The 21,718-nt window shown below is 43.3% G+C and overlaps 1 protein-coding gene across 1 annotated transcript in view; it reads right to left on the bottom strand.

The window, feature by feature from the left end:
• Positions 1-21,718, bottom strand: part of LOC124777334 (phospholipase B1, membrane-associated-like) — a 214,238-nt gene that overhangs the window by 152,788 nt on the left and 39,732 nt on the right. The window contains exon 2 of the mRNA XM_047252699.1: positions 10,798-11,053. Coding sequence (XP_047108655.1) covers positions 10,798-11,053 — 256 coding nt within the window. The remainder of the gene's footprint in view (positions 1-10,797; positions 11,054-21,718) is intronic.

The following is a 21,718-nucleotide window of genomic DNA, read 5'->3' as shown; positions in this document are numbered from 1 at the left end:
GGAAGATTACACCACGGTTCTGATCAAAACAGGGGCGAGCAATACTGGTATTAGCAGATTTCTGCTTCTATACCTGTATTTCTGGCCTCTGTTTTGTTCAGAATCGAGGTGGAATCTTCCTACACATCGGTCAGGGGCCTGAAGATGGCGTAGTAAATCGCCAAACTGATAACCAAATAAAATAAGTTTGGAAACTAGACGGCTGAAAGGTGTTTAATTTGACATCCTGGAACTCACAATGTCTGGTTCTACTGGCTGGCATGATTCCTGCTCTGACAGGAACAGTTAAGTCTCAGAGATTTACGACAGAGAACACATATTGCTGGGAGATGGGGGTGTAGGCACTTTCATCTAATAGATGGAGGAGTGAAGACTTGGTGCTACGCTAGTGATGAATCTTGGTTTCATATGGAAGGATGTCTCCTCATGACCATTGCATACACAGAGACTGCTGAAATCAGAGTCTCCAGCCGCTACTCTCGCTGCTTTCCGTATTCATGCTACGTGTTTCGTAAGATGGGCCAGCATTGCAAGCACTGACGTGGTAGGAATACGAAATTAATTCATTCCCTTCGGGAGCCAGTTGCACAGTTTTAACGTTTCACAGCCAGATAGTTGCTCTCATTATGTAGCATGGTGAACGTTCTTGTGTTCTAACCTATTTTTCCGCAGTCCTTCTGTAATAAACTAACCACTTTTGCAGTCACTGGTCCTGTCTGGAAATGCCTCTCATAACTATGCTTCTAGTGTACGTAGCCATCTATGCCAACGTTGGATTTTAGTCATAATTCCTTGCCTAGTAACTGTATGTCCATTCAGTTATTTCAGTGGGTAAGTAATATGTTGATGTTTACGGTAATGAATCTGATGGCTATAGTGATTACTTGTTTCTGTAGATGATCCATCCTCTGATTAATCTATGTGCCTGGCGTAGTAACCATATTTTCACGCTTAATTCAGCCATCCCTACTAATTATCATTTCAATAAGACATTATCACTTCAATTAAATTAGTTTTCCTGACCTTCTCCGAAGGTCACCAGAGATATAGCTTTAGCATCTAGCGCTGTGTTCAAAATGGCTCGGAGCATTATAGGACTTAACATCTGAGGTCATCAGTCCCCTAGAACCTGCGACCGTAGCGTTGGTCTGTGTTAAACAGCACAATTATGCCCCACATTATCTACTACCATCTTCCATATTCGAGACCGAGCTACCACCAGGACCTGACCCGGTTCGATTCCAGGCCGAATTGGGGATTTTCTCTGCCCGGGGACTGGGCGTTTGTGTTATCCTCATCATTCCATCATCTTTCGTGGAAGTGGCGAAATTGGACTGTTTTCAGATTGGGACTAAGTACGGGCGCTGATGACCGTGCTGTTGAGAGCCTCACAAACCAAACATCAACTGATTAACCGTTCCTGCTCGAATAAGGCACAGCGCACTGCCTTAAAAACCAGGGAGATGGTCGAGGTCCAGACGGAGATCGTGCGGTGCTTTTACGTCCATTGGCCTGGTGCAGCTGACTGTGTTTTCATGCGGTTTCTCACGCTCGTTTAGGTAAATGCTGGGTTGTTCCTCGATGTCCGACTCACTAAATGCGCTATACATACACGTGAAACACCATAACACACAAGAGTCGTAACACGCTGCTTCTCTACCTGAGGATAGCTAACGACTGTGACGACAGGCAGAGAATCCGGCCACAAATTTATAAACACTGCCGGAAAATTGAAACGGTAGACCCGTATGAAGGGATAAACGCTAGAGGAAAGAGAATCTGTGAACTATATGCTGCAGATTGGGGATAAAAGACCACCTTCAATTGAAAGCTAAGCAACTTCGTATTGACATAAAACAGAAAAATAAAGAATATAGGCAGCTGACTAGACATTCCAACGGAATTACATTGTGGAATGAACGCTTAAGTCTCCTAGCCCAATTCCCAAGTTCTCTTACTTGACCTGACGCCCATATTGTTTGCAAAACTGCTAGACGAAAATGATTTATATCTACTTTTCCCTCACTGATTCATAAACAATTTTAGTAACGTTTTAGTAATGATACCCTCAGTTTTCGTTAGTGGAAGAACGAATTTGGACAGTTAATGGAAGAGCTTAACAGAGCGAGATTCAAATCATATCTGAAAATTACACACAACAAGAGAAAAATAAGGTAGAATCAACACATCAGAAACCTGTGTCTAGAGGTTACCACTGATGTCACGGAATCAGTTGATGAGTTTTGATATTTTGGGCAGTCGAAACTAATGAGAAGATTAGAGTAATTCTGAAATAGAAAGTTCAGCGTGTACTGAAAGTTTCGCCTTTTTCCTGTGAGACGTGGAAACTGAGTGCGAAATTCTTAAAGAAATATAGAGTGCTCAGACAGTAGCGGAGAGGTGAACGTTGAAAATTCCTAGCAAAGATAGACTCAACAAGCAAGTGGATAAGGGTACAGATTCTAAAGGAAGACGGAATTATGACTAACTAGGAAGAAATAGGAATGGATAGATATGAATGTGGACAAATGTGTGGTATACAAACCAAGTATCACGCTGGATTCCAAGAGACAAGACACTCCGGCACCGTGATCTAATTCAAAACGGCTAGACGATATTACGAATGAGGGAGCGGCAGCACGATGCACGTTGCTAAAATCTGTATAGCCTAGAAAAATAGGAAACTACGGAACAGATCTTTATCCTGAAACTGATGAGAAACGTCTGATGATAACGATACCCATATAAAATGCTGATATTTATAAAAGAACAAACGTGGGAAATGCACAAGTGGTTCCATTAATAACTAATTGCGAAATTCAACAGGAACAAATGTACACAACACGCTACCTTTCTTTTATGATACTCTGGTTTATTTTCAGATTTTTGAATGTTTTGAGTAAACAGTAACGCACCTGCGAATGATATATTCGCATTTCTTCTCACTGTACTGTTGGAAAAGTTACGTTCATACTAACAAAACGATCTACTGCGTGTTTTCGAACCTTTACTAGCCAATTCTGCTCTTAAACATAAATAAGAATAAATCTGTAGTATCAGATAGTGCTACATTCAACGAAAATGTTTCGGGTATAAATTTCTCTTTTTCGTGCTGCGTAGATTCGGGTCGTTATTTACAGCGCTACAGCACGTAACAAAGAGCTGGATAGGTGTGGCATCACAGGTGTGTGCCCATTGTTTTTAAATACAATTCATGAATATTCCAACTGCTAAGCCCTAAACTGAGGTATATTAGGCTAACAATAGAACAATATTTAATGAATAATTTATAATTTATGGAGAAGTTAATTCATTCTGTTGGCTTTCGAGAATACAGGGCAGTATTTGACGCACCTGAAGAGTGATAGTCAGTAGAGCCGACATTCAAGTGTTATTGATTACCTTGCTCATAGCGACCTGACAAAAATTATAAAAATTTTGTTGATAACATTTTGAGTGAATTAAAGAATAATTCTGAAGCTCCATTTTAGTTTCATGTTTCCTTGATATAAGTACGAGAACAAATGCGATTTCACATCCAAATGAAACAGTTACAATTTTTTTGTAATTTAAATATGATAGTACTACATCAAAAATTTAACTATCTTTTGCTGGAGGAAGTAGGCATGTGCCCAGTAGTAGACACGGAATAAAAAGGAAGAAATGGAATTATAATATATTAAGCTACGTATGTTTGTGTTTGCAAATTAATATGACAAGTTTTTAGTAAGTGCAAGCTTTTGAGCGCTAAAGTACTGTACACGACATTAAGATATTTCTGTATACCGATTGTGTCTATACACTAGTTACGCACAGAACACTAGGCACGAGTGGCTGTTTTTACGTTAGTACGCGTCAGTAGGACGTCCCACGGTTAACAGTGAAGTAGTGACAAAGTAATGCAATAACGTCATGAGCTGGAAAAGTAATACCATCTTTAGCCGTGCAACTACTCCAGCTATCGAGCAAACACAAACACGTCACCATAGATAACTTCACATGTAATTTAGAGATATACATAACTTTCTTCGAATTTTAGGCATTTCGCGTCTGCCTGTAAAAGCATCTTGTATTAGCCATCACCTGTCAGAAATTTTGTGTAATAGTGAAATTTTTGAATGTATGGAAACGTAATGACATGTTAAACATTACGTATCTTCAAGACGCAAATAACATATGGACGAAATGCTTCAGATATAAGAACCAGAAATGATATTGTACACCAAGTGATGTGATGCAGTGTGCACGTACAATATACTATGACTCAGGAGGGTCAGCTTCAGGTACCCACCTGACTCTTTTGATTAAGGTTTCACGTATTTTCTTCAAATATTGTAAGGTGAATACTCGAGAGATTCATTTCACAAAGAAATTATCAGAACTTTTCTTGACACCCATCCAAGTGAAGTAATGCACCTCTACTAAGGATTTTGTTGTATGTGGAGCGTTAAATCTGACGTTCCTGCTACTTTATTATTACTATTGTTATTATTTGCTAGGAATAATTTGAAGGAAACCAACCGTTTCGGGTATAACGTTCTCGACAGTTTACTAACTCTGTCGTAGCTAGGCAACGTATGAACTGATTTGTAGAAATACAGATAAAAATTTCTCGATTACGAGACGACAGTCCTTCGCGTTTGAGAGGTCAGCGCAGCTGGCAGCCAAGCGGAGGATCCGCGTTCGATTCCCGGTACTGCCATGGATTTTTGGTGGGAGGATTGATACGGAGTACACCCAGGCTCGTGAAGCTGATTATTAGCGGTTCCCAGGACCGGGAGAACGTTGTGCTGACCACATGCCCCTCCATTCCGCATGCAATGACGCCATTCGGAGAGGATGGCACGATGGTCGGTAGGGCCAGAACGGCAAACTTCACCTGCCTTTACCCTATACGCGTCAGTGCGAGCATTCAATGACTTTCATCGTCACTATCATCAGGTTTTATGCGACTGACTGTTGAAAAACATAGATCGTCTTGTATGTATAGAGGGAGTGAGATAAAAATGCAGACCAGCACCGTACGTGCAACATATAAATATCCTGGATCTGGTGGTTAATGGGATTAGCTGAACAGTTATGTCATTAACCAGTACTGAACTTTGCAGTTACAATTAATTGCAGCTATCAAATAGAACTGTGTTTAATACATTCAATACATCAGTAAGATGATTTAAAATTCAGATACACACATTTCAGTAATCATTCATTCGGCAAGTCAAGTACACGCAAATTAACACGGTGCTGTCTGCTAGCTAAAATTGGTAAAGACAGAAAAACATTAAATACTGAAATGACACAGTTTCAGAGACTTATCTGGTCTCATACAGATGCGATTTTATGTATATGGACTGAAGCGGCGAGCGAAAATTCAACCGCTGTACGAAGGTGGCTTAGTTGCTAACGCACCTGCCTAGTAAGCACGAGACTCTGGTTCGATTCCCGCCTTTGTATAAATTTCCACTCGCCGCTTCAGTCTATATACACAAAATCACATCTGTGAGAGACCCACAACGTCTCTAAAATTGTTCGCCAGGGTTTCAGGCTGGATCCTCTATTTATGATCAGTGCTGAGGTGCCATTCCAGAACATCGAGAGCCTGGCAATTCTGTTCGTGTGTAAGGTGGGAGGCGTACCAGGGTAGTCCATGCAATTCTGTGAACCGCTGTGTCAAGAAGACATAGTGGCTAAGGCTACTGTCTTGTAATCAGGAGACCCGAGTTCGATTGCCGGCTTTGATACAAATTTTCACACGCCACTTCACTCTTTATCCATAAAAAAAATTAAATACTGGTCTAAGTTACTCAACAAATTAGCCATTGCGCTGGGAGTTTTAGAGCGCGCTTACAGCAGTCAGAGAGTCGGTTAGTATGCTTACTGAAATTACCAACAGCTGGAAGATGGAATTGCATCCCACGAACGAATCATGCTGGTGTGATAGAGACATTGGTAGTTCTTCTTGCAATCACTTCCTTTACAACGGTTTATCCAGCAGGAGCATGACAGTTAGTCTTTCGCTTATGCACTTTCCAAGTACTGTTTTCATAGATATCTTCTCTAGAGGCACATTAAGATTTGATTTTCCTTGGCGTTGGTATGCTTATTAGATGTTAAAATACTCATTAGTGTACTCCTGTTGATATCAGTAAAGTTAGTTTTTCTCAGACTGTTGTGATCAATAGATTAAAACAAGATGCTGTAGATCTTGGTATATTTGTAGGTTTACGTACGCGATCTAAAGAGTTTAGCGGTTGTTGGCTGCTACAGACGATGGTGTGAATACCAATGAATGATAATTTGAAGAAAGGTGGCGAAATAAGTGCTTGTGCAGATGAATTCTTTGTTTTCCTCATGTTATTCACCTACCTGCTGGCTAGTGTCCCGACCGTGGTTGGCACTGAATTCTCTTCTAGCTCGTGTTCGGTTGATGGTTAATTAACATAATGGGTAGGACAACGGAGAGAAGCAACAGATAAGAGAAAGTACGTATGTTCTGATAACATCTACGTATAGTTCTTCCAATAAGACATAATAAAATGGCGATGTGGCCTGATACGCGAATATAACTGTAAATTTATGAAAACCAGGTCCTATTGCTTCTTGATGCGGTATAAAATATAAAACATTCAATCGTACGACAAGTATTGCATTAAGACGGTGCGAGGAGAGAGAACATGGAGAACTTCGTTCACTAAGATGAAAGGTAATGCAACCCAGGCAGGGTACTTCAAACAACCAGTCCATTATCATCTTAAATAGCGCACCGTATATTGTGTACTGAGCGATTTGCAGCACGAATTTAACTATCTGCAACCTCGCGAGCGGAAAGGTCAACAGCGGTAAACTGAGCCCAAGGTACGCTCGCCGACCCTAGGATATCGGCTGGTTCCGAAATCAACACCATCGTAATTGTTCACCTTCGTTCAAATCTATCAACTCGTAACAACTGGGCGATCATGGAGTCTGTTGTCATTTTTGTAGCCAAGAACCCTCGACGCCATAAGCTTCGAAAGACAAAGTTTGGTTACTATATAGTGAGAAGTTTCGTACAGATGTGTATCCTGTCCATACTGGAACGATTCAGAGAGCAGATTGGACAGTATACACAATTATTTATGACAGATGTTTACGCAAACAGTGAATTTTGATTGAAACTGTTCACTTAGTGCTCCATTTGCTCATAGTATTCCGAAATTTTCGCTACAAAATTCTAGTATCTGTAGAGGGGAGTGGGTACATACTGTTTTGATTAGGAACCCATATCGTCCGCAGCTCGTGGTCGTGCGGTAGCGTTCTCGCTTCCCGCGCCCGGTTTCCCGGGTTCGGTTCCCGGCTGGGTTAGGGATTTTCTCTGCCTCGTGATGACTGGGTGTTGTGTGCTATCCTTAGGTTAGTTACGTTTAAGTAGTTCTAAGTTCTAGGGGACTGATGACAATAGATGTTAAGTCCCATAGTGCTAAGAGCCATTTGAACATTTTTTTTGAACCCATATCCCGAAACTTACCGTTTCCGTTCTACGACGGTTTCACTTCAGATTTGTAATGTGTCCACGTCTGCTGAGGGAAAGAGATAAATCTCACAGTTGCTTCTAGAGATGGGTTGTTCGTGAACTAATGGGCCCAAAGGAAAGGTTCACCAAGATGGACGGAACGAGCGAGAAACGAATTCTAAGGAACCGTCTCTCATAGTTCACTTCGGTTGCGGCTTTCTACTTACAGTTCCCGGGAACGGGAAACGGTCGGTCTCGTTCCCGCAACGGCACGTCGGCCGGTCTCGTTCCAGCCTCGGTCCCGTTCCCGTCTGTCTCGGCCTTGGTCTCGCTCGGGCGGACTCGTCCTCCTTCGCGCGGCCACTCATCGCAGTTCGTCGCAGTTCCACTGCTGACTGCTCGTAGTTAGTTCGGTATCGATTAGTTGTTGCTCGTTTCGTTCGCAGTCTGTACTCGGAGCCGGTCTTTCGTGCGCCACCTTATATTATTTCACTGCGATCAGCCACATCACGCTGCAGTCGCCTAAACGAGATGTTCTGCAAAATCACGAAAATTACAAGTGTGTGAGAATTCTGTTATGAATACAAACTCAGTACTCCAAAGAGGAGGTAAGTGCCACCTCTTGGCGCCTACCATCTTCAGCCAGCTATGATACTAATTTTTAGTTTTTTAAAGAACCATATACCAAGCACAATGAACGGTGAACGAGTAAAAATGAACGGTTCCCAAAAAAGAGCGATCACCAGTGAACTAGTTCCCAAGGATGAACGACTTCCCTCTTCTCTAGTTGCTCCTCCTGGCGTGAAGTAGGGTAGATCATTTAACATCTGCCTTGCTTTGAGACCAATTAAATGCCTGTGCTTCGCCGACACAGTAAATATGGTTCCGTACATGTTTTCGAAATATACATTTTCTTGTATACTGCGAAGCCAGGATCAACGGAAAAGCTGCTAGTCTGCTGTATCACGAACGTTTTGTGCAGAAACTATCTGCCCAAGTTACTGTATCGCGTTAAAGAGAAACCGTCAACGAGTACTCGAACAGTTACGTGTGCAGTGGGTGTCAGTCCCAGTATCGTCTGGGACGTTCAGCGTGAGCAACAGTTACATCCGTATCACTTACAGAGTGTACACGCTATGGCACCAGCCGATTTTCCACAATGCGTTGCCTCTGCACCGTCGCGTAGACACACTGTTATTTTCACGTCGAATGCTGTTCACAAATTAACGTTATTTCGGTTGGGACTGTGTTCTGAATTCGCGAAACAGCCATGTCTGGGTAGACGAAAATCCTCGTGTGAAGTATGTTCTGAGATTTCAGCACCGGTTTGGTATTAACGTATATACAGGCACTCTGGACCGTTATGTGATGGGGCCATACCTCCTTTCACTGACGCTACTAGTACTGCGTACTTGATTTGCCTGCAGAACGTATTTTAACCGTTATTGGAATCTGTGCCACCGAATGTCCGTCAGGAAGCGTCGGTTCAGCATGGCTGTGCTCCACCCAAATTCCAGCGTTTAATTTACGAGACTCCAGTAGAGGCGGAGGAAATCTGCTGGCATGAGTTTTGGCCGCTGCAGTAGAAATGAAGAGACCAGGTGGGATGGAGAGGGTGTATCACAACATGGTCTGCAGCAACGTCAGTGCTCGCCACATCGAGCAGCTGTTGTAATGCATCAGTACTGTTCTGTAAGTACAGTATGCTGGGTTATTTTTTGTTTTGGAATGCCGGCCGGTGTGGCTGAGCGGTTCTAGGCGTTACAGTGTGGAACCGTACGACCGCTACGGTCTCAGGTTCGAATCCTGCCTCGGGCATGGATGTGTGGGATGTCCTTAGGTTAGTTAGGTTTAAGTAGTTCTAAGTTCTAGGGGACTGATGACCTCAGAAGTTAAGTCCCATAGTGCTCAGAGCCATTTGAACCATTTGTTTTGGAATATTGTAAACACGTAATGTGTAAATGTTGATACAAACAAATATGCGTAAATGACAAATCGATTTCTCGTTATGTTTCCATTCAAACTGTTACTTAATAATTGTATTACATAACGCCTAATTAAGTACCTCCACCAGAAGTGTATGAGTTAAACAGCTGAACTGAAACCGTCGTAGAGCGGAAACGGTACGTTTCCGGACATGGGTTCCTATTTAAAATATTATGTACTCCCCTCTACATGCCACTTTACAGGTCCTAAATGTTGTAATGGGATTTTTCAAACACCCGGTATAGTTTATATTCACACTGCCTATCGTCAGATTAAATCTAATTTGAATAACCTAGTACGCTTTAAAAATGTAAAAGGAGCTACTGAAGGAGAAAATTAAAGATCTTACAATGCGTTATTTCATGCCACTTGATGTACCGTTTCTCCCTTCATGTTAGAGTAAAATGATGCACAGTAAAAATTTGAATACGTATGGAGTTCTACAAAAACTTGTGATCCAAAAATAATATTACCTTAGTACCAACTGGAGTTACGGAATAAACCCCACGATTTAAAGAAACAGTGTTTTGATTAGTAATGAAATTCCCTCGGGTGTAGCAGTTTACTCTGTCCTCTCATGCAATTACATCTAATGCAATGTTAAAAACCATTCAAAAGCTAGGATCGCACAAAATATTTGGACCGGCCGCTGTGGCCGAGCGCTTCTAGGCGCTTCATTCCGGAACGGCGCTGCTGCTACGGTCGCAGGTTCGTATCCTGCCTCGGGCATGGATGTGTGTGATGTCCTTAGGTTAGTTAGGTTTAAGTAGTTCTAAGTCTAGGAGACTGATGACCTCAGATGTTAAGTCCCATAGTACTTAGAGCCATTTGAACCATTTTGCACAATTTTTTTTTTTACTCAAGAAAACAGGTTTCAACAGTCTTAGCTGTTATTTCAAGGTCATTAACATTTTTTGTAGAAAAACATGTTCACTTTACGCTGAACCTCGTACACAAGATGTCAAGTGGATGAAAGTCAGCACTTTATAGACGTTTGTTTGTATTTAAAAACACAGAGCCCCTTGTCGAAAATCACATACATATTGCTCACAGATGCTTGTTACATGATACAAATACGGAAGTACAGTACACAAAAGCACTTCAAATTACATATGCTGGACACTACAAAAAGATGTTTGAGACCTGAAGATGACAGCTAAGACTGTTGAAACGGATTGCGCGATCTTGGCTTTTGAATAGTTTTTAACTATTAAAATAGATTGCCTTTCAGTACACTCGTAATGAGAAAATTCAATCACATCCAACGCAGCTGAACTGTGTTCCTGATAGTGGTTCATGTGGTACGACCACCAGGGACGTACCTGCGCACCAGGAGACGCCGCGGTACTCTATTATTGCACCGAGCGCGAACTCGTCGAGGGCGCCGTTGCCGGCTACGAGGCTGTCGCCCATGGCGGCGACGACGTCGATGTCGCCGGGCCTGAGGCGGTGCACCGAGGAGGGCCTTTGGGCGGAGCGGCCGCCGCGAGTGTCGCACGGAAAGGGCGTGGAGGCGGGCACGCGCCGCTGCCGCCGCACCCACTCCGGCAGGCCGCTGTCCAGCCGCACCGTAAACACCTGCACAGTGGCGGCGCTGTAGAACATCTACATTTACATCTACATCTACGTGATTAATCTGCGAGTCACAATAAAGTGCCTGGCGGAGGGTTCAATGAACCACCTTCAAGCTGTCTCTCTACCGTTCCACTCTTGAACGGCACGAGAGAAAAACGAGCACTGAAATATTTCTGTGCCATCCCTGATTTCTCTTATTTTATCGTGATGATAAGTTCTCCCCAAGTAGGTCGGTATGCCCCTTACATAAAGTCATTAAAGATCACCGAACTCACATTGAGCAAACCGTAGGGCTGAACAAAATGACTGACAAGGCACAATGCATCTTGCAGAGGGTATAGTATGGACGTATTGGAATAATCAATGTTGGGTGATGGTTTTAAAGTAATTCACGTGACATGAAAACTTTGTGGTTCAAATGGCTCTGAGCACTATCGGACTTACCATCTATGGTCATCAGTCCCCTAGAGCTTAGAACTACTTAAACCTAACTAACCTAAGGACATCACACAACACCCAGCCATCATGAGGCAGAGAAAATCCCTAACCCCGCCGAGAATCGAACGCGGTAACCCGGGCGTGGGAAGCGAGAACGCTACCGCACGACCACGAGCTGCAGACGAAAACTTTGTGGAAACGCGTCGATTTACTGGAGACTAGTTTATCCCAGGGAAGTATTCGAGTGACCGTGGCCAGCTGGGGAGCAGCGAAGGGAAGTGACAATAGGCAGCTTAAGGTGGCTCAGACTCTGAGAAAGCGGTAACGGGGTGCAGCCTCCACCTGCCTTAAGATGAATGACAGCGACGGGGTGGTTGACCCCATGCTGGTGTACTGGGAAGCAGACGGAGAAATTGTACACCTGTTGATAAATGTCCGTCGTCCCGTTTTCAGTGAAACATGCGAGAAAGCCGCGCAAAGCTACGGTGGAGCGGTCAACAGAGGCCGAAATATGCGTGTTCGTGACTATAGCAACTTCACACTGATTTCACGGTCCTCAGAGTCTGAAGTAAAGCATGTGAAGAGCGACAGAATGAAATATGCTGGCCTCTGATGGGAACATAGGACCAAGGAATTTGAAGTACTCTCCTGGGAGTCAGAATTTCGGAAAAATTGGTGTTTTATGCAGATGCTAATCTTGATGGGTGGCCTGGGAGAAGCTAAATAGCAAAAGTTCGGAGGAAGGGAAATTTTGTGGAAATTTGTTCACTTCCCAGAGGAGGCATTGGTCCGCTGGGAAGCGACGCATAATTAACGCGACTTGCATTGCAATTGGCGTGATTTTGCTGGAGGGGAAACCGAGGCGAAGAGCGGACTGGCTGAAGTCTCCATAGAGGTCTTCCGTTCCCAGCTTGCCTAGAGTGCGGACGTGGCGGTCTTTACTCAGCTTGCCTGAGAGAGATTGAGCATCTCTGCAGTTCATGACTTAGCAAAAGGAACGATTGAACTTGGAGATAGAAAGTTTTCGTTCGGCTATGTACTGAACAAGATAGCTATGAGTGAATAGACGAGTGCAGCCTTGCAGCACCACGAGGCCGGCTGACGTCCGCACAACGACGACGCCCCACCACACTGAATTCGGTGATATTGTGCATGCTCTGGCTTGAGTTAGGCCACTGATTAATTTGTTAGATCACGCCGGCAATGTTTCGACGAGGGTTTCATGGGCCGTGTATTGTAGAATTCTTCTTGTACTTCGCATTATGTCTGGGTCAGTCGATAGGAATTAATTTTGATTTATCGTGTTTTACTCCATGTAAACGCAATTTATTCCCACTGCCTGTTAGGAGAGTCATGTAATGTGATGATTGAAGGCCGTGAGTTAAAATAAATTTGTGCTAATTGACTGCATCTGTTTTCAATCAAGTAGTTGAAATCCCAAGTCACTTTCTTAATTAATTTTATGTTCAACATTTGCATCTGGTGTTCAATAGCTGAATATAACATCACTGTTCACCCCTTTTTAATGAAAAGGGATCAATTCTGAATCAATTAATGTCAACACTGCCACCGCAGTTCAATCAGGAGTCACAGGTCCTTATTACTTTCTTTGCGTTATCCGATATTGGGGCAGTTTTGCACTCTCTGTTCATCTGTTAGTCAGTTGGCTGGGGTGAACACACGCCAGAACCAGATAAGTGACGGGTGGGGTGTTACAGCTGCCAACAGAATGTTTTCGCAATCGGAGGAGAAAACTGGTGAGTGAAATTTCATGTGAAGATCCCGTCGCAACGAAAAACGCCTTTGTTTTAATGATTGCCACTCCAATTCACATATCATGTCTGTGACACTATCTCCCCTATTTCACCATAATACAAAACGAGCTGCCCTTCTCTGTACTTTTTCGATGTCATCCGCCAGTCCCACCTGATGTGGATCCCTCACTGCACAGCAATACTCCAGAATAGGGCGGACAAGCGTGGTGTAAGCCGCCTCTTTGGTAGAGCTGTTGCACCTTCTAACAGTTCTGCCAATAAATCGGAGTCCTTGGTTTTCTCTACCGACAATAATATCTATGTTATCGTTGCAATTTAGGATTTTTTTAATTTTAATCCCTAAGTATTTAGTTGAATTTACAGCCCTCAGATTTCTGTGACTTTTGGCGTAATCGAAATTTGGCTGATTTCTTTTAGTACTCATGTGAATAACTTCACACTATTCTTTATTCAGTGTCAACAGCCACTTTTCGCGCCATACAGATATCTTATCTAAATCATTTGCAAGTTGTTTTAATCATCTGATTACTTTACAAGACGGTAAACGACTGCATCATCTGCGAACAATCTAAGACATCTACTCAGATTGTCTCCTATGTCGTTAATATAGATCAAGAACAATAGAGGGCCTATGACACTTCCTTGTCCACAACTCGTGAAGTTGCGGTAGCGTTCTCGCTTCCTGCGCACGGGGTCCCGGGTTCGATTCCCGACGGGTTCAGAGATTTTTCCCTGCCTCGAGATGACTGGGTGCTGTTGTGTTGCCTTCATCATCATCATCATTCATCCCAATTAGTGTCGGAGGAAGGCAATGGGAAATCACAACTGCTACGACCTGGCCTAGTCAGCGGTGCGGGTCTCCGCCATCGTTCCCTGCGCTCCTCGGATTATGGGACCTTATCATCATCAGCACTTCCTTGGGGAACGCCGGATATTACTTCTGTTTCACTCATCACCTTCCATCTTAACAGTGCAGTAGTCTTCTTTAGGAAGACGTTTTATATACCAAGATCGCGAAGATGGTACAACGATTATCAATTCATATCCTATTATGTTTCTATGTTCTTTAGATAATTGATATATTTGTCCAACTCTTAAAATTCTTTTTGACGATCTGTCAGAATTACGTAGACTTGTGCACTATGTAGGCCTACATCCTTAGCGTTTTTATTGAATGGTATTATACTGCTGTACTAATATTTGCCTCCATACTCTATGTTTCTGCTATATTTCTGTGTGATCCATATTAGAGTGCTCGCAAAATGCTGTGCCTTCTAGATACGCAGTAGGCTGGGGAAGCATTGGGAGATCGGCTGTGGTGGGGGCGTCGCTCAGAGCGCTGCAGGAGACATGCCTAGCTCCGGAGGGGAAAGTTCCGTTGTAAACTGAAACCTATGCTCATTTGCATGATGCACACTAACCTGCATGGTGACCATTCAAAAATATGTACTGTCACCTCTGCTTTCATTTCTCTAAAAATATTCCGCCGAAAATGCGGCGATTCATTTTCGCCTGCCTTGTTAACCATTTGTAGCTTTCAGAGGCGGACCTGAGCGGCAAATTTTGAGTAAACACTACACATTTCTCTGGTTGTCATGTTAAAATTTGCTTCCTTTGTCAAGACACGCTGTCGCACCTCACTGACATGGTGTGCAGAAACAACTGTGAGATAATTCTGAAACAGTGGTTTATTAATTTTATTAAGTGAGGAACTCAGGAAAAGTAATGTCAGCATATTATGAAAAAGCACATCCTTGGTCCAAAATGCGTGTAAGAACTTTGCTTATGTTGTTCCAAAACCCACAGAATTTCTCGTTTCACCAGCCATCCATGGCTTTTAAAAATTGCATTCTTTCAGGAAAAAGTCTATAGTTGTTGGAGTAACATGGTAGATAATGAAGTTTTACATAATAACGACTTCTATCGCTTGCGCCTTTGTCCCGCATTGTGCGCGGCGTTGGAGTGGTTAAATCGGATTTGGTATGTTAAATTGAAGGTGTGGCCAGATGTCCTTCCTGCCACCATCCCCTACCCCCTGGGATGGAATCAGGGTAACCCATCTGTCTGCATCTAGTGTAAATCATGGAAAAGTGCGGATGTGTTTCAAATGTCTGTGAGTCGTGTAACTGAGGCGGGACGTGGGGACCAGCCCAGTATTCACCTAGAGAGATGTGGAAAACCGCCTAAAAACCACATCCAGGCTGGCCGGCACGCCGGCACACCGGCCCTCGTCGCTAATCGGCGGGCGGATTCTGTCCGGGGCCGACGCGCCTACACGAGTCCAGGAAGCGGCGCATTAGCGCTATCGGCTAACCTGGCGGGTCTTTTACATAATAACGATATGGTGAAATATTCTGCTCTTTGCATTCTATCATTTGCCAAAATCTCATTTCGATCTCTGGAATCGTTTACCAAATGTTGTGGATTTTTCACTGTGGTTTTATCATTGGCGCGGCTCGATCGCAAATAAGTGTGCTACATCAGATCAATTTCCTTGAGACTGGGGAAAGGTAGATATCTCTACCCAAGTCTAAAGAAAAATTCAGTATGTTAGCTATATTTCATACGCAGCAACATCTTATCTAATACGCACCAAACGCAAAATCGTAGCGACATATTTCATTCCACACTTTTCCGAACTGCGCCCGTGTCTTACCTTCGCGTAAATCACGCAGTAACTATGACCATTTACGAAATGGTTGACACATCACCATGAATCTGACATATAAAGCTAGAAGAAAATAAAAAATGCAAATTTGTTACCAAATAGTTTCTATAGTTTCCGAGAGTAGACAACATTCCATTAGAACTAAGCCTGGGGACAGCCAGCCCTGACAAAACTCTACCATCTGGTGAGCAAGATGTATGCGACAGGCAAAATACCCTCAGACTTCAAAAAGAATATAATAATTCCAATACCAAAGAAAGCAGGTGTTGACAGATGTGAAAATTACCGAACTATCAGTTTAATAAGTCACAGCTGCAAAATACTAACGCGAATTACAGACGAATGGAAAATTTGATAGAAGTCGACCTCGGGGAAGATCAGTTGGGATTCCGCAGAAATATTGGAACACGTGAGGCAATACTGACCTTACGCCTTATCTTTGAAGAAAGATTAAGGAAAGGCAAACCTACGTTTCTAGCATTTGTAGACTTAGAGAAAGCTTTTGACAATGTTGACTGGAATACTGACTTTCAAATTCTGAAGGTGGCAGGGGTAAAATCCAGGGCCCTAAAGGCTATTTACAATTTGTACAGAAACCAGATGGCAGTTGTAAGAGTCGAGGGGCATGAAAGGGAAGCAGTGGTTGGGAAGGAAGTTAGACAGGGTTGTAGCCTATCCCCGATGTTATTCAATATGTATATTGAGCAAGCAGTAAAGGAAACAAAAGAAAAATTCGGAGTAGGGATTAACATCCATGGAGAAGAAATAAAAACTTTGAGGTTCGCCGATGACAGTGTAATTTTGTCAGAGACAGGACCTGGAAGAGCAGCTGAACTAATAACTAGTTTCGCCTACTGCCACTTTCAGATTCAACTTCACATGTGTTTCTTTGAATACGTTGTATCTAGTCAGATGTACTTGGCATAAGCTAGTGCCAGCACTTGAATATACCATGTAAGTGCATGTTTGGAGAAAAGAGAGACACTTGTATGAATACCAAGAGCTCAGATGGAAACCCAGTTCTAAGCAAAGAATGGAAAGCAGAAAGATGGAAGGAGTATATAGAGGGTCTATATAAGGGCGATGTACTTGAGGACAATATTATGGAAATGGAAGAGGATGTAGACGAAGATGAAATGGGAGATACGATACTGCGTGAAGAGTTTGACAGAGCACTGAAAGACCTGAGTCGTTCAGCTGGAACTACTGACGGCCTTGGGAGAGCCAGTCCTGACAAAACTCTACCATCTGGTGAGCAAGATGCATGAGACAGGCGAAATACCCTCAGACTTCAAGAAGAATATAATAATTCCAATCCCAAAGAAAGCAGGTGTTGACAGATGTGAAAATTACCGAACTATCAGTATAATAAGTGACAACTGCAAAATACTAACGCGAATTATTTACAGACGAATGGAAAAACTGGTAGAAGCCAACCTCGGCGAAGATCAGTTTCGATTCCGTAGAAATGTTGGAACACGTGAGGCAATACTGACCCTACGACTTATCTTAGAAAATAGATTAAGGAAAGGCAAACCTACATTTCTAGCTTTTGTAGACTTAGAGAAAGCTTTTGACAATGTTGACTGGAATACTCTCTTTCAAATTCTAAAGTGGGCAGGGGTAAAACACCGGGAGCGAAAGGCCATTTACAATTTGTACAGAAACCAGACGGCAGCTATAAGAGTCGAGGGGCGTGAAAGGGAAGCAGCAGTTGGGAAGGGAGTGAGACAGGGTTGTAGCCTGTCCCCGATGTTATTTAATATGTATATTGAGCAAGCAGTAAAGGAAACAAAAGAAAAATTTGGTGTAGGTATTAAAGTCCATGGAAAAGAAATAAAAACGTTGAGGTTCGCCGATGACAGTGTAATTTTGTCAGAGACAGGACCTGGAAGAGCAGCTGAACGGAATGAACAGTGTGTTGAAACGAGGATATAAGATGAACATCAACAAAACCAAGACGAGGATAATGGAATGTAGTCGAATTAAATCGGGTGATGCTGCGGGAATTAGAATAGGAAATGAGACGCTTAAAGTAGTAAATGAGTTTTGGTATTTGGGGAGCAAAATAACTGATGACGGTCGAAGTAGAGAGGATATAAAATGTAGACTGGCAATGGCAAGAAAGCGTTTCTGAAGAAGAGAAATTTGTTAACATCGAGTATAGATTTAAGCGTCAGGAAGTCGTTTCTGAAAGTATTTGTATGGAGTGTAGCCATGTATGGAAGTGAAACGTGGACGAAAATAGTTTAGACAAGAAGAGAATAGAAGCTGTCGAAATGCGGTGCTACAGAAGAACGCTGAAGATTAGATGGGTAGATCACATAACTAATGAGGGGTATTGAACAGAATTGGGGAGAAGAGAAACTTGTGGCACAATTTGACTAGAAGATGGGATCGGTTGGTAGAGCATATTCTGGGGCATCAAGGGATCACCAATTTAGTACGGGAGGGCAGCGTGGAGGGTAAAAATCGAAAATCGTAGAGGGAGACCAAGAGATGAATACATTAAACAGATTCAGAAGGACGTAGGCTGCAGTAGGTACTGGGAGATGAAGAAGCTTGCACAGGACAGAGTATCATGGAGAGCTGCACCAAACCAGTTTCTGGACTGAATACCACAACAACAATAGTTACTGTAAAATTGCTTGAGAAAGCTTGCAGCGTGTGCGCCTCGATTCAGTCATCAGCGAGCGGCCAAAAAGTGGCTAGCACTTATCGGCCCCCCTTCTGAACAAACGAATGAACTCTCCCAACGCTTTCGATTAGAACTGGTCACTGCGCATCGGCCACCGTATCTTGCACGAGTGTCAATCGCACATGCGATTGACACTCATCATAACGATAACGTTCGCAGATAATGTGTCAACACTCCAACTATCAACTGACAGTTGACAGTTGATGGTTGGAGTGCTGACACATTATCTGCGATTCCTGTAAGTCTGGCAACTGATGGGTTATGCATGGGGATCGTATCCACCTGTACCGCATCAAAACAGCCTGAAATGACGCAATGAAGCGTCGAAACTGGTAGCGACAAAATAAAATAGGGTCATAAAGACGGCTGTAGGTGTTTTTCCTTCTTTTTTTTTTGTCAGGATAGTAAACGGTAGTCGTCCCAGAGACGTCCTGCTAAAAGGATGGACTTAAAAAAAATTAGTTTATGAAAGATAAATGTTTAACTGAAAGGACATTAGTTTAGAAAGTAATTAAAATGAATCAAGCTGATATGACTGATATTCGAAGTACAGCACAAATGCCCGTCCGGTTAGCCGCTCGGTCTAACGCACTGCTTTCCGGGCGGGAAGACGTACCGGTCCCCGGCGGAAAGCCGCCCGGCGGATTTGTGTCGAGGTCCGGTGTGCCGGCTAGTCAGTAGTGGATGGTTTTTAAGGCGGTTTTCCATCTCTCTCGGCGTATGAGGGCTGATTCCCCTTATTCCGCCTCAGTTACATTATGTCGGCGATTGCTGCGCAATCACTTTCTCCACGTACGCGTACACCATAATTACTCTACCACGCAAAAATTGGGGTTACACTCGTCTGATGTGAGACGTTACCGGGGTGTCCACTGGGGGTCGAACCGCACACCCACCCTGGTTTTCGTGTGGGACGGCGGTGGGGTAAGTGGACTGCTGTTGCCTGTTGTGGGGTTGTGTACCACTGGGGGCTACGGTGGGGACGAGGCCTCTACGTCGTTTCTAGGTCCCCAGTTCCATACAATACAGTACAAATAATGTAAGGAAAGCTAAACGTCTGAAACGAGTCTGCCAGATTTACGTTTCATTAGAGAAAAGATTAAAACTCCAACTATCACAGAAAGACTAAAAGTTTATAAGTACAAAATAAGTGATTGATATATGTGGGTAGATGGAATGTTTATTACGCTCCTTTTTTGTCCGTAAGAGTTACTACTCGTTACGAGGAGGAGACTAGCGTTTAACGTCCCGTCGACAACTAGGTAATTAGAGACGGAGCACAAGCTCGGATCAGGGAAGGATGGGGAAGCAAATCGACTGTGCTCTTTCGAAGGAACCATTCCGGAATTGGCTTGAAGCGATTTAGGGAGATCACGGAAAACCTAAACCAGGACGGCTGGACGGAGGTTTGAATCGTCGTCCTCCGGAATGCGAGTCCAGTGTTTTAACCATTGCGCCACCTCGCTCGGTGCTACTCGATATGAGAATCGTTAAGTAGTCCTCAAAATCCCGCCACGGTTTTTAATTGAAAAGCATGGTTTACCGGGGATCACGTCATTCACCGTTCGCAAATTGTCGCGTTGTGGGAGCGGGGCGCTGGTCGTTAAGACAAAACCCAAACACTCTAGATTTCGACAGAAGTAGACGAAATCTGCTGAGATACAGTAGTCCTGTGGTTGTTTACAAGTTTTCAGCGTGCTAGGATATGAGATTAGACAGGAGCTCTTGACGATTTCCTAGATTTTACCACATTACAAGTTGTCGAGTGTTTCCGCATTATTTTTGCCATTTTGCAATTTTTAATTCTTTGAATTAGAGAGTGAGTCTTTGTGACTGCTACCTTGCGTGGTTAGGCTCGCCTTTGTGATGCTTTGTAGTATCGATCCTGCTTCTCCAAGACTTCTCATTAGGTATATCCATTTCGACAACGCTAGTGCGACATCTCCGATGGTTCACGACCTTGATTTTTACATTTACACACTGTCTATGTTGTATCGTTAGCCGCTGCTGTTAGATGAACATCTCCATTAGGCTTTCGCTCTTCCTAATCAAATCTGTGTCGAAATGCGCTCTTCTCCTTTGGATAATCATCGATTCCTTTATCTGAAAGGCGGTATTCAAATTGGTGGATTAAGCAAAGTATTTAAGCACACTAAAGCCGTACAAAAATTTTAAAAACCACAACTAAAGCAATGGTAACAGTATAATATGTAGGATAAACTCGAAGTCTACATCTACAAATACTATAATTAGTGCGTTTAAGGAGTGAGTTGGTGAGGTGTGTGTGATTGAGGGGTTAGTGTATGTTAATGTTTGAGGACATGTTTTGATGAGTTGGAGCAGTGCTGGTTGCGATTGGTGGATAGTAGAGATTAATTGACAGATGAAAATTGCAGCAGTATTCTTGTGGTGCTGCAAATTGCGCTTTTCCAGACTACTTGTGACGTTGGCTTCCTCGTCGCAGTCATGGACGCTGGTGTTTTGTATATTACTGTTATGTATGCCCGCTGGGTAATGAGGTTTCGTGTTGTGTTACGGATATGATCCTCCAGATCAGAGTGTTTGTATACCGTGTTCTGTGCAATGGCGGGCTAAGGATGCGCATATGGGTGTTTGGGATGTCTCCAAAAATTCGTTTATTTGTAAAAGTATAGACAGTGGAAATTAAAATGTTCTGTGGTGCCTCCTGCTGCAAGTTGGCCCGATTGACGTCCTACTCCCCTTAACAGCTGGTCATCAGTCCCCTAGAACTTAGAACTACTTAAACCTAACTAACCTAAGGACATCACACACATCCATGCTCGAGGCAGGATTCGAACCTGCGACCGCAGCAGCAGCGCGATTCCGGACTGAAGCACCTAGAACCGCTCGGTCACAGAGGCCGACTTGCGATGACTCTGCTTTGTTCGTTTGCCTGTTATGAAATGTTCAATGCCTCCCAGTTTTGGCAAGAGATGCTGCCCTTACGTCGCTTGGCGTTTAACTGGCCACTTTTTTAGTGATTTGTTAAACATCGTCTACATCTACATCAATACTGCGCCAGCCACCTGGCGGGGGGTAGTTCTCGTACCACAAGTGCTCTCTTTTTT

This window comes from Schistocerca piceifrons, chromosome 1, assembly GCF_021461385.2.
Source record: "Schistocerca piceifrons isolate TAMUIC-IGC-003096 chromosome 1, iqSchPice1.1, whole genome shotgun sequence".
NCBI lineage: Eukaryota > Metazoa > Arthropoda > Insecta > Orthoptera > Acrididae > Schistocerca > Schistocerca piceifrons.
The sequence above is the reverse complement of the archived record's forward strand: the minus strand, read 5'-3'. Positions and strand labels throughout refer to the sequence as shown.